The 13,957-nt window shown below is 39.9% G+C and overlaps 1 protein-coding gene across 2 annotated transcripts in view; it reads left to right on the top strand.

Annotated features, from left to right (window-relative positions):
- AP1G1 (adaptor related protein complex 1 subunit gamma 1) overlaps positions 1–12,717 on the top strand; it is an 80,616-nt gene extending 67,899 nt beyond the window's left edge. For both annotated transcript variants that reach the window (XM_086689003.1, XM_086689004.1), the window contains exons 20-23: positions 2,022–2,129; positions 2,237–2,397; positions 7,049–7,147; positions 8,579–12,717. In XM_086689003.1, coding sequence (XP_086545129.1) covers positions 2,022–2,129; positions 2,237–2,397; positions 7,049–7,147; positions 8,579–8,680 — 470 coding nt within the window. In that variant the 3' untranslated portion in view covers positions 8,681–12,717. The remainder of the gene's footprint in view (positions 1–2,021; positions 2,130–2,236; positions 2,398–7,048; positions 7,148–8,578) is intronic.
- The last annotated feature ends 1,240 nt before the right edge of the window (positions 12,718–13,957 follow it).

Genomic DNA, 13,957 nt, shown 5'->3' with positions numbered 1-13,957 from the left:
GTTAAAATTCTAACATTTATAAAATTTAGGGTCACCTGGGTGACTCAAGTCATGATCTCACAGTTCATGAGTTCGAACCCTGCGTTGGGCTCTCTGCTCTCACTGCAGAGCTCGCTTCCCTTTGGATCCTCTGCCTCCCTCTCTGCCCCTCCTCCACTGATACACACACACACTCAAAAAAAAAAAAGAATTAAAAATAAAGAATAATAAAATTTAATAAATGTATTGATCTACTTAGCTTGTAAAATAAAAATATTATTAAATTATTATGATGGTGAAAATATTGTTTTGCCCATCAGGGGTTGGCAGTGTCTAGAGATATTTTTGATGGTCACAACTGGGAGGATGCTACTGTCATTTAATGGGTAGAAGTCAGGGGCGCTGGTAAATATCTTACAAGGCACAAAGCCCCCACAGCAAACAATTAGCCTAAAATTTCAATAGTTTTGAGGTCAAAGAACTTAATTTTTAAAAATTTTTAAAATTTATTTATTCTTGAGAGAGAAAGTACTAGCGTGTGAGTAGGGGAGGGGCAGAGAGAGAGGGGCAGAGAACCCCAAGCAGATGCTGTGCTGTCCATGTAGAGCCTGATGCTGGGCTTGAACCCATGAACTGTGAGATCATGACCTGAGCTGCAACTAAGAGCCGGATGCTTAACCAACTGAACCACCCAGGTACCCTGATGTTGAGGAAATTTAGAGGAATAATCATGTTCAGCTCTCCTGTTGCCAAATTGTTCTCCAGTTTGTACCGGTTTACATCTCTATGGCAGAGATTAGAAGTCCCCATTGCTCCTTATTCTTACCAGTATCTGGTATTATCAGACACTGAAATTTTCACCATTCTGTTGGATGTGAAATAGTATCTCATTGTGGTTTTAAACTTTGTATTCCTCATTACTGGTAATGTTGAGTATCTCTTTACATATGATTCTCTTTTCATTCAGGTTCCCTCTTCTGCAAATTGCTTGTTTATATCTCTTAACCACTCTTTTTTAAAATTTTATTTTAGAGTGTGAGCAGGGGAGAGGGGGTAGAGGGGCATGGCGGGGAGAGAGAGAGGCAGAGAGACAGAATATGCATCTTTTTTTTTTTTTTAATTTTTTTTTCAACGTTTATTTATTTTTGCGACAGAGAGAGACAGAGCATGAACAGGGGAGGGGCAGAGAGAGAGAGGGAGACACAGAATCGGAAACAGGCTCCAGGCTCTGAGCCATCAGTCCAGAGCCCGACGCGGGGCTCGAACTCACGGACCGCGAGATCGTGACCTGGCTGAAGTCAGACGCTTAACCGACTGCGCCACCCAGGCGCCCCCAGAATATGCATCTTAAGCAGGCTCCACGCTCAGTGCGGAGCCCAGTGCAGGGCTCATCCCCACAACCCTGGGATCATGACCTGGGCTGCAATCAAGAGTCAGATGTTCACCCGACTGAGCCACCCAGGCATCCTGTATAGGTGCTTACCACTTTTAAATTGAGTTATGGGGCGCCTGGGTGGCGCAGTTGGTTAAGCGTCCGACTTCAGCCAGGTCACGATCTCGCGGTCCGTGAGTTCGAGCCCCGCGTCGGGCTCTGGGCTGATGGTCAGAGCCTGGAGCCTGTTTCCGATTCTGTGTCTCCCTCTCTCTCTGCCCCTCCCCCCGTTCCTGCTGTGTCTCTCTCTGTCCCAAAAATAAATAAACGTTGAAAAAAAAAATAAAAAAAAAAAATAAATTGAGTTACCTTGTTTTCTTACCAATTTGTAGAAAATCCTTATAGTTCTGTATACACATCCATTTGCTGTTTTGTAGCAAATATTTTTCCCCTGCCTGTGGTCTATTTTATTTTAGTATTTTTAAATAAGAGTTACTCTTTTTAAAGTATTTGAATGTTTAGTTCTTTCCTCTTATGGTTTATGCTTTTTGCATCTTGTTTAAAAAGAATCCTTCTCTTAATCTGAGATCCAATAATTTTCTCCTGTATTTTTTTGGTGAGCTTTGTCATGCTGGCTAAGATTGACTTACCATTGGAATGCTTCATTTAGGTGCTCCGGCTGCTACTCCTGCTCCTGCCTCAGTCCCACAGATATCCCAGCCTCCTTTCTTATTGGATGGGCTTTCATCACAGCCTCTCTTCAATGACATCACTACAGGTATGGTTACTGGTATCACCATCAGTGAGAGGTGGTTCTTGAAGAAGAAAATAATTCTGCAAGCCTTAAGCTGACTGCAGTTAGACTGATCTTCCCGTGCTTTCCAGGCATCCCCTCCATCACAGCATACAGTAAGAATGGCTTGAAGATAGAATTCACCTTTGAACGGTCAAATACCAACCCTAGTGTCACAGTGATAACGATACAGGCCTCCAACAGCACAGAGCTGGACATGACAGACTTTGTTTTCCAAGCTGCAGTACCAAAGGTACTACAATGTTGTCTTTGTCTTTTTCCTTTGATTAAAGATTGATTTTTTGTCACACATTTGTTGAGGGATATATTTTAAGCTTTAGAGGTTAAATCAAATTTGCAGGTTTAATCCAAATTAACAGTACTGTAACTATTATGGTTCATTAAAGCATGTTTATTTTTGAGAGAGAGAGAGAGACAGAGTGTGAGTGGGGGAGGGGCAGAGAGAAAGGGAGACACAGAATCCCAAGCAGGCTCCAGGCTCAAAGCTGTCAGCACAGAGCCCGACATGGGGCTTGAACTCACAAACTGATCATGACCTGAGCCGAAGTCAGATGCTCAACCGACTGAGCCACCCAGGTGCCCCAAAGTATGTCATTTTTAATGAATACTTTTTACTTTAAATATTACTTTAAATACTTTAAATATTTTTACAGTTATTCCTGAAGGATAAAGGACATTCTGATTATAGCTAATGAGATTCACAGCAGAATTCTGTGAGGTGGTCTACTAATGCTCAGGGGCATGTAGGGTAGGTTGGAGTTCAGAAATACAGTGGTAAACACCTGAAAAACACAAATACTAACATGGAATTAAAGTTCATTAAGAGGAAGGACTTTATTTGGTATTCTCTTCTAGTCACTGGATCAGAATTGACAGTTTTCATCTCACTATTTGAGTGAAAGAAACAGTCATTCCTCCTTCATTAATACCTAGTTTACTATTGATACAATGACTGCTTAGTTTTATTTATACCAGATCTTAGTTTAAGGAATATTTATGTCCCATCTTTGAATAATGAAAAGTTCGGTGTATTGAGAATGAAGAATAGGCAAAATTTTCCTGTAAAGGATAGGATAGTAAGTATTTTAGGCTATATGATCTCTGTTGCATCTACTCATTTCTGCTGTTATAGTGGAAAAAAAGGGGGTTGCCTGTGTGGTTGAGTGACCAACTCTTGATTTTGGCTCAGGTCATGATTCCATTGTCATGGGATTGAGCCCTGTGTCAGGCTCCTTGCTGAGTGTTGAGCCCACTTAAGATTTTCTCCCTCCCTCCCTCTTTCTCTCCCTCCCCTGCTAGAGCTCGCTCTCTCTCTCTCTCTCTCTCTCAAAACAAAAAAGCCATAATCACCATGTAAATGAAGCAGTGTGGCTTTGTTGCACAGTAAATGTTCCAGTAAAACATTATTTACAGAAAAGATGTCAGGTCATTTTTGGCCCATGGGTCATAGTCTGCCAGCCCTTGGTTTAAAAAAAAATTTTTTTTTTAACATTTATTTATTTTTGAGACAGAGAGAGAGAGAGAGCATCAACAGGGGAGGGTCAGAGAAAGAGGGAGACATAGAATCTGAAACCGGCTCCAGGCTCTGAGCTGTCAGCCCAGAGCCCGATGCGGGGCTCGAACCCACGGACCGCGAGATCATGACCTGAACCAAAGTCGGATGCTTAACCAACTGAGCCACCCAGGCGCCTCTGCCAGCCCTTGGTTTAGACTAAGCTAACCTTATCTTTGCAGTGACATGTGAAGTGTGACATTCAAACCACACATTTTTGAAAACTGAAGACATTTTATTTGTGGTTACTGTTGATTTTGCAAAAGCCTCCTTTAATTGCATTTTTTAGGAACTAGAGTAATGTAGATGTTTTAGGAGAATGGAGTGGTTTCAGTACTAATTGTGTGACATTAAGCAAGTTCCTTAAACTGTGTGCCTCAGTTTCTTCTTTTACAAAGAGGGGATGGTGATAATGATGTCTATTTCCTAGAGTTCCTTTGAGGATTAGATGAGTTTTATGTGCTGTGTACTGTTTTAAGCACTTTTCATGTGTTCATTACTCAGTAAATGTTAGCTGCTACAACTTAGGGTTTTACACTTGTTACCTGAGGCTGTGTACTAGCAACATATCACCTCTGCCATTAAAGCATAGCCTTATTTTTGGTGTTGTACTCTACAATACCTCCTTGCATGTCATGATGTATCTTGAACTTCAAAATACCATATTTTATAGGTTCTATTACTGTTTTCACTTTTTATTATCTCTGAAATTGAGATGCATTTTAAAATTAATACTTTGTCATAGTTTAATTGGTAACCTGTTATCTTTCTCAGGGGTACATAAAATGGTGTGAATTACAATTAATGGCATTTTACATTTGATGAAATAATGTAAATAAATAAAGAATATTTTAGCTTACATCATCCATCTTGACAATAGAATTATGATAAGACCCAACATGATAAGTCTGTGAGTTGATACTAAATCTCTTTACTCTTACAGTAAAGTTTTGGTCCTTACAGATGGCTAGACTTCCCTCCTCTCATTCTCTGCCAGCCCCACCTCTTCCCATCTCTTTCTGTGTCTCTCCCCCTTCCCTTCTCTCTCTCTCACTCTCCCCCTCTTCTCTCCTTCTCTCTTCTTTCCTCTTCCTCTTCCTCTTTTTCCCCTCTTTCTTTTTTCTCCTCTCTAATATTTTTTCTTTTTTTCCTTAATTTTTATTTATTTTTTAATTTACACCCAAGATAGTTAACATGTATTACAATAATGATTTCAGCAGTAGAATCCAGTGATTCATCCCCAACATGTAACACCCAGTGCTCATCCCAACAAGTGTCCTCCTTAATGCCCCTTTCCCATTTAACCCTTCCCCCCACCCACAAACCCTCCAGCAACCCTCAGTTCTCTGTATTTAAGAGTCTCTTGGGGTGCCTGAGTGGTTCAGTCGGTTAAGCATCCAACTTTGGCTCAGCTCATGATCTTGAAGTTCGTGAGTTCGAGCCCCACATCAGGCTCTGTGCTGACCGCTCAGAGCCTGGAGCCTGCTTTGGATTCTGTGCCTCCCTCTCTCTCTGCCCCTCCCCTGCTTGAGCTCGCTTTCTCTCTCTCTCTCTCTCTCTCTCTCTCTCTTTCTCTTTCTCAAAATAAATATTAAAAAAATTTTTTTAGAAGAGTCTCTTATGTTTTGTTCCACTCCTTGCTTTTATATTCTTTTTTCTTCCTTTCCCTTATGTTCATGTTTTGTATCTTAAATTCCATGTATGAATGAAGCCATATGATACTTGTCTTTCTCTGACTAATTTTCCTTGGCATAATACACTCTGGTTCCATCCACTTTGTTGCAAATGGCAGGATTTCATTCTTTTTGATTGCCGAGTAATACTCCCATCACCTATACATACATACATACACACACACATACACACACACACATACATACTACATCTTCTTTATCCATTCATCTATTGATGGACATTTAGGCTCTTTCCATACTTTGGCTATTGTTGATAGCGCTGCTATAAACATTGGGGTGCATGTGCCCCTTTGAAACAGCACACCTGTATCCTTTGGATAAATACCTAGTAGTGCAGTTGCTGGGTTGTACGGTAGTTCTATTTTTAATTTTTTGAGGAACCTCCATACTGTTTTCCGGAGTGGCTGTACCAGTTTACATTCCCACCAGCACTGCAAAAGGGTTCCTCTTTCTCCACATCCTTGCTGACATCTCTCGTTGTTGCCTGAGTTGTTAATTTTAGCCATTCTGACAGGTGTGAGATGGTATCTCATTGTGGTTTTGATTTGTGTTTCCATGATGATGATCACTCTCTAATATTTTAGAAGACTACACTATTGAGGAAAGATTTTAACAATCCTAATGTATAGGGGCACCTGGATGGCTCAGTCGGTTAATCGTCTGCCTTCAGCTCAGGTCATGACCTCACAGTTCTTGAGTTCCAGCTCCGTGTCGGGCAGTGCGCTGACAGTGCAGGGCCTGCTTGGGATTCTCTCTCTCCCCTCTCTCTTTGCCCCTACCTTGCTTGTGCTGTCTCTCTGAAAATAAATAAACTTGAATTAAAAAAGAAAAAATCCTAGTATGTAGAATCGCTACATATATATACTATATTGTGCTAAAAATTATCGTTGACCTATCTTACAGCACTTTTATCTCTTCTCTGTGAACAAACATATGAAACTTACACTAAAAATTGTGGCATTTGGCTTTTCCAGGTCTTTTGCTGTATAGGCTAGTTCTGCACGTAATTTTTCTCTTAATCCCTGTGTCACTAATGGAGAGATCCTGGTGTATTCCACATACATATTAACATTTGGGCTCTTTCCAGCTTTTCCTTTACCTCTGTCATGTAGCCTTTGACACATTCCAGATTATGTAGACTTTAGAAAACAAAAGGTCAACTCTCCTGATCCCACTCACACCAAAGCATAAAGGGCTGTAGTTGGTGAATGGTATGCTGGTTTGTTATTTCTAGAAGGTTTTTTTCTTTTTTTTCTAGCTTTCTTTAGCCACAGACACCCATTTTTTACCTGCGTAGTTGATCAGTTACTATTAAGTGAGGTTGCCAAAACAAGAATTGGTCACCTTTTGAAAAGTGGTAGGCTAAAGTTCCTTTTGCTGTAAAGAGGAGAGTGGCTCATTGCTAGTTTTCATGATCAAAGACCTAACAGTGGCTTTTTTTTTTTTAATAACATGAAGGTTATAGTCAGCCCACATACTATGAATTGCTGGTATCTGGAAAACAAATAGAGCATAGTAGTAGGTAAACCTGTTACTTGAATAATCATCTTAGTGTCTTGACATTTTTATTTGTTGACATCTCTGACACAGTATTGAGTGTATTATTTTTTCTGAAGAGTGCCCTTTGTTCCCCACAGACATTCCAGCTGCAGCTTCTGTCTCCTAGTAGCAGCATTGTCCCAGCATTTAATACGGGGACCATCACACAAGTCATTAAAGTTCTGAACCCACAGAAGGTGAGTAGGACATTTGAAGGCAATATCTGAGCGAAATATAAGCATATTTCCTGAAATAAAATTTTGCTTTGGTTCTCTAGGTTTTTTTTTGACTCATATTCATAGAAGAAATCTGGGAAAGGTCTACTCTAACCTCTTTATTCTTTTGTAGATTAGATAATAAATGCAGCTCAGACACATGAAATGGTTTAGTGGCAACTTATTAAAATGCAGCTTTAAAGAATTTGGAGGCTTACAGGTTTAATTTCTTTGCAGAAGAGTGGAAGGTTAGACATTTTAATCTTTACACAAGTTGCAGTCTAGGGTAAAAGTATCTGTACAACCCCATATATCCACATTTACTACTGTAGTAAGTATTCACAGCAAAAGTAGAAGCATTTTTAATGAACCAGCCAAATGAAAAGTAGCTTTAGAAACTGAAATTAAGCAATATTTTCATTACATCTTCTCAAAGAAGAAATTGACTCTTTAATAGTCATCAATTGACTCGTTTTCAAACAGGTTTTGAAAATGGTTAAGAGAATTTCTTCACCTTGAAAGATTTCTAGCAGTGTCTAATAACGCCGATATTTCCTTCTCACAAAACATTTTGCCTTTCCTCTGCTATGCAATGTATTTTGGAGTATCTGCCTATAGCATAGCATAGATTCCTTTGATGATCTGATACATAAAAGTACAAATTTTCTTAGTGCATTAATATTTGAAATCTGCCACATAAAGTCAAAAGGATTTATAATTGAGCTGTCTTATAATGACTTCCGTTACCATAAGTTAACTCTTTTTTTTCTGTCCTGGGAACAAAACAGTTTATGTTCACATTTACTATCGGTTTTACAGAGAACATCAGTATCTCTGAATGTAGAGCGTAAGATGACTATGTTACCTCATTTTTCTAGAAGCTTGGATCCAAAGGTTGAATGTTTTTGAAAAGCACTCAGCCAGTGTGACTATGAAATGCTCCCAAGTGGTTCTGTCCCATTAATGCAGTTCTAGGATTGGAGCTGATGATGTGTTTTGGAGATGCATTTTCTCTACTCGACTGCATGATGTTGGCCAGAGTACTAGGCAGTAGGGATGGTGGTGGTTTGCCTGTTTCATTTTTAAGAGACAGCTTTGCTGTAAAATAATTTGTTTCCTTTGAGATTAAAAGTCTATTTTGTAGGGGTGCCTGGGTGGCTCATTTGGTTAAGTGTCTGACTCTTGATTTTGGCTCAGGTCATGATCCCAGGGTTGGAGATTGAGCCCTCTGTTGGGCTTGGAGCCTGCTTAAGATTCTCCCTGCCCCCCCCCAACCCCCCCCCGCCGTCTCTTCCCCTCCCCAACTTGCACATGTGCTCTCTGTCAAAAAAAAAAAAAAGTCTATTTGTGGCCCACATAGATTCTAGAGATTTCCTTTCAGTGTATAATTTGTAATTCTCTGTTCTTCCACAGCAACAGCTGCGAATGCGGATCAAGCTCACATATAACCACAAGGGCTCAGCAATGCAAGATCTAGCAGAGGTGAACAACTTTCCCCCTCAGTCCTGGCAATGAAGGCCTGGGCACCATTCTCATTCTTGTCCCACTCAATCAAAGGAACTCTGGGAAGGAGGTTGTGATCGCTGGCAAGTCCCCCCCAACTGTACCATGGGCATGAGGAGCTGAAGAGAACTGTTGAGGAGGATTTTCCTGAAGTTATCGCTGACCTTGAAGCATTGTCAAAGACGAATCTCCTCTCCTCCACTGTTGAGGCTGGCTGCTTCTGGAGGCTACTTTGCACTCTTCCTCCTCTTCTCCTTTGTCCGCACTTCTCCACCCGTCCCACATTTACAGCCAGAATCAACATTCCCTGGGCCCCTGAGGAAATAAGCAGCTGGTCTGGAGGAGAGGACTAGAATCCATGGCAAGAAAACACTCACTCTGTCTGTGCAGCAAAGAGTTGCCCCTTCTTTCTACTGTGTTTTTCTGTGGACTGGGCGAGGTGGGGTATTCATTCCTCACTAGCTGGGTTACTATCTTCAGGCGCTTTTTACATCAGGCATTCAGAACGGAAATGTAAAAATGGACTTTAGGGAGCCCTGCCTTTTTCTACTGGTTCCCCCAATGTTTGAAAGAGGCATTAGGCTCCTGGTAGCCTTTTCTGTGCATTGCTGTATACACACAGACACACACATGTATGTATGTTTGTTACCAAGAACTGGGTAGACCTGGAGAGGTTATTTTAAACACTGGACAGATGCAGTTAAAAAGAGCTTTTGTTGAGATTTGGCATGAAGGATATGGTGCTCTATTTGTAATAGAAACTCCCAAGGCTCTTCCAGCTCCCCCTTCTCTCCATTCTTTAGCTGTAGTCATGAATATTCTCCATGATTTTCAGAATTGATTCCCCTGAAAGTGCAAAGTGAACAATTTCTAAAGGATATATTGTTATTAATGCCCCTGTTCCCACCACAAATTTTAAAAGTTTCTCCTAAGCCCATAACTTGCCTGTTGAACTATGGTAAATGGGTGGAAAGAGGAGTTAGCTTTTTAAGATCAGACTCCTTTAAAAAAGCACCTTTGCCCATAGGAAGAGTAAGTATCAGACTCATCCTAGAGCATATTGGAGTCATCTTCTTCATGATTCCAAACCTTCCTTTTTATTTCCTGAGCCTGGCTTGGACCTTGGCATTCCGTTTGAATTCCTTCTTCTAACTGGAACATTTGTGTTGTATCTGTAACACTGGCACTGAAATAAAGACCACGCGGTTAAAGAAATCTTTCCTATATTGTACTTTATGGTGTTGGAATGAAGCCTTGTAGCTTCCTTGCCCCCGTATGAGAGGAGGTCTTATGGACACCATAGGGTAGGCATATCCTTTCCTGAGTCTGAGAAGTTGGTGTCTTGAGAGTAGCCAATCTCATGAATATCTGCATCAAAGACCTGAGGTCTGGAGCTTTTTAAACTAGTGAGAGTGCCGAGTGCTTTTTAGAAAGGACCCTTGTGTTATCAAACCTTAATGCTGAGTTGCTGGAGTGAGGTAAGATGACTCCTGTGGCACATATTGAATGTACCGTGTACGTTCAGGTGCACAGGTGCCATGTCTGATACACTAAAAGAAGAAAGAAAAAGTCAGGCCCACCTTGCTCTTACAATGTTTGCAATCATTACTGTATTGATTACAGTATAATGACTACTTTGGCTCTGGTCTTAAACCTGGGTACAAATATCTTTTTTTCCCCCTTCACTTCCCCAAGCCTTTACTTAAAATTTTCAGTGTCTTGTCAAATCTAGCTCTGTATCAGATGCTAGATTATTCCTAACATTTGACAAATGGGGGTTGAACTAAAAGGCTCCAAAGGGGAAGATTTCTGGTCTTATATAAGAGCAAGATTTGCTAAAATTTACTCTACTGGGTAAATGGTTGATTGAGTCAAGAACAGGATATTACCTTGTGCATAGTTTTCAGTAAAGGCAAGTGCGGACTAGTGTATATTTCCAACAGCTGCTCTGCCTGTGCGATGAAAAATACAGCCTTTTAAGCTTTCTTTGCAGACTGATTTCCTTGGATGGATACTTAATGCTGTGAAACATGATAGGGTTAACATAATATTGGTGGATTTCTTCAATAGAATTTATCTAACATTCCTCTTTGTGTTAGAGGCTTTATTTTCTTTCACGTTTATAGTTGACCAGTTCAAGTTTCTTTAATTGGACTGAGTTGGATCTCAGAAACCTGCTGAAGACCATGCTAGAAGACAGTGCTAGCTAATGGAGCTGGAAGGGGTCTACTATAGTAACAAATCTCCATGGGTGATTATAGTTTCGAGGTAGAGTTATAGGATTATTCATAGCTTTGTCTAGATAAAGGGATAAAAATCATGGCCTTAACACAAGGGGTGCTGCCTAGAATATGAAGTGGTTTTGGAGAGTGAAACTGAGCACCACACTGAAGAACTAGTGGCCAAAAAACTGCCTAGGATACTGATGGTTGTGAAGACTGTTCCAAGTAATTGGATCTTTGAAAGCTTCAGCGTGCCTTAGTTTCTAGGATCAGAATAAGTTCTCCTCGTACTTGGCCTTGCTGCTAAAAGGAGAAATCTCTTAATTTTTATGAATACTTACACATTTCAGTAATTTCTTTCCCTGGTATGACCATTCGAGGGGGAGCAAATTTGAATAGATTTACAACTTCAGAGCCATTGTGAGGAAAGAGTGATTTCCATGGCTGTTTTAATAACTCCAGGGTGATAAGCAGTGAGCCTACACATACTTGGACAATTTCACATGCACTTTTACCTCATTTTCCCCCTCTTTCCTGTCACTCCTACCCCCAGCCCCAAAGTAATCCTGAGGGAGAATTAATCTAAGTAATCTCAAAAAACTGTAGGAAGGGTGCTCTACCCGAGAAGCTTCTCCCACAATGCTCTGGTGCTGTTACCTTGAGGTGATTTGGACAGTCATGGAATGTTTTATGCTGTGTGTAGTGATCATCTGTTCCTTTTAAGGTCTTTCTCATTTAAAGAAACATTCCTCAGTGTAACAGTTGGGAGGGGATTCTTTCCTCTTACTAGGTTAAAGATGTATTTCATTCATATAAGAGAGTAGACATTTAAAACTGTTCAGCACTAATGGTTTGAGTATTTCCATCTACTGTATAAACATGCTTTACATTTTTACATTCTTCTAGAAGAGATTGGAAGGGGATACTGTTTGAGGTTCAACTTGATTATTTTCTGCATTGGAAAATATTTGGGCCACAAGAACTAGGGGGAAGAAAGAGTTTGAATGTGTATATTTTTTTCTAGTGAATGTATTTTATCCACACAGTCCTAAACCAAGTGAGAGCTAGAGAGCAAAAAGTGGATATTCACAAATTTGTGGTTGGTGGAGAGGTGGTTCATGACTGTGTGTTTATGCGTTTGGGAGTGGGGAGGGTCACTGAAGAGGAAAAGACGTGAAGTTTGAAACACTTTGACCAGCTTTGGCTCAGGAAGGTGGGGCTGCTTGTAGAAGTGGAAGGTGAATCACTCTTTTTCAAGCAATAGTAGTGAGGGGGCTCCATCTGCAGGGTTCCAGGACCCGGACACTTAAACAGAAGGACGTGCTGAAGCAGCTTGCACGGTTGCTTCATGAACTTCCATGAGGCTGATTCTGGCTTCAGGATGGAGCATTGGAGATTTTTCGTTTTTGTTTTTGGAACCTGCTGTTGCGCTTTGTGTGTTTTGTTTTTGTTTTCTATCTGGGGGGGGGAGGGGCTCATGGGAAAGAGTTTCTGAACTCTTTCCTTTGTGAACTCCCACTGTGTCCCTGTAAAGTCCTTTTCTTTCATAATTGTTGTAAGTTACATTTTCATTAAGCCCCATCACATCTTCTTTACTGTAAAAATATTAAAGGCTGTTTCTAAGTGGGACGGCTAATTCTAATTATTGCAGACATATTTTTGAGATGTAAAAAAAATTTAAAATTAAATGATAAGTCTTAGAGGTGAGTGAGGAATAAAATGGATGTAAACATTTACATGGGATGCATTAGAATTCTGTGTGTATTGTCTTTTGGTTGAAACAAATTATGAACAGTGACTAATAATAAAAAGTCAATACTCAAATGATTTAAAATTTGCTTCCTTGCTTCTTACAAGTAGATTAGAAAAGGCTTGAATGAATTCTTATTCCAGAGCTTTGAGCTAAACTTACTGACCTGTTAATGTTTCTTTTACAGAAATCTCACCTAGAGGAATTTGAATGACTTAAATCTGTAGTTTAGAGACAGTCAATAGTGCAATTGGAAATTTTTAACTAATGATTATTAACTAATGCTTACTTCTCCACATGGGTGACTTCTCAAACAAGGCAAAGCATGTCAGGGTGAAATGTGTATTAGGGGTCAGGATGGGGTTTTAGTTATAAGCTTCTCTTTGTAAATTGTTTAAGTGTATCTGTGACTGAGAAGAGGAAAGATTGACCAGCCAAAATGAATTCTGTTTCATGATCTATTTTATATGAATTCTTCCATAGAAGAATGGTTGGAAGTTGGAAGCTGTAGGTTTTCTGTTACTCAGGTGATCCCTTATAGTCCCTTGATTGAGAAGTGGGAGAGTGTGACAGCCCCCTAAGTGAGGAGGAGAATAGAGCCTGTGGCCTTTATCTAGTTTATGCAGAAGTGCCCTTTGGCACTGTTTGATAAGTGACATTTCTGTAACCTTTCCTTATATATGGATTAGTTAAAATTCATCTTTGTTTCTAATACTAAATTTGGTTAACACTTTCATCTCCATATAATTTCATGTAGAGGAAAATCTAAAAGCTACATTAGAGAAGTTTACCCAGTAATAATAGAGTTCAGACATTTACTTAGCAATACAATGATTAGTGCTTAGATTTGAACTTTAGTCCAGAAGGACCGAATTAATTTTTATCATTTATAAGGGTTTTCCATGCTGTTTCCTCCCTTAGTTTATTTGTCCCTTTATTTTGGAAATAATGAAAACATTCACAGAAAAAAACATTCCTTCAAATCCTGAAGCCAGGTAAATACTACCTGTTTCTTTGGAACTAAAATAAAGAAAATCTGCTCAACCTGTGTTAGAAATAAGAGATTTAGGCCTAAAGATGACTTTGTGATGATCATTAAAGGAGTGGGAACCAGCTATAAATAAGTGAATGTAGTAAGATCTTATGGCTCTTCTACCAGTTTGACAGACTTTTCTTCTCCAGACTTTGTATTTTGTAGTGAGGATTAGGGAAAGCTCCTAGGATAAATTTGTGTGTGTGTGTGTGTGTGTGTGTGTGTGTGTGTGTGTGTGTGTGTGTGTCCTTCCCAGGTGAAGAGAGAGAGTTATGTACTTATAA

The sequence above is a fragment of the Puma concolor genome, chromosome E2 (genome assembly GCF_028749965.1).
Source record: "Puma concolor isolate L17-30 chromosome E2, mPumCon1.1.hap2, whole genome shotgun sequence".
In the NCBI taxonomy this organism is placed as follows: Eukaryota; Metazoa; Chordata; class Mammalia; order Carnivora; family Felidae; genus Puma; species Puma concolor.
This window is presented reverse-complemented; position numbering and strand designations above follow the sequence as displayed.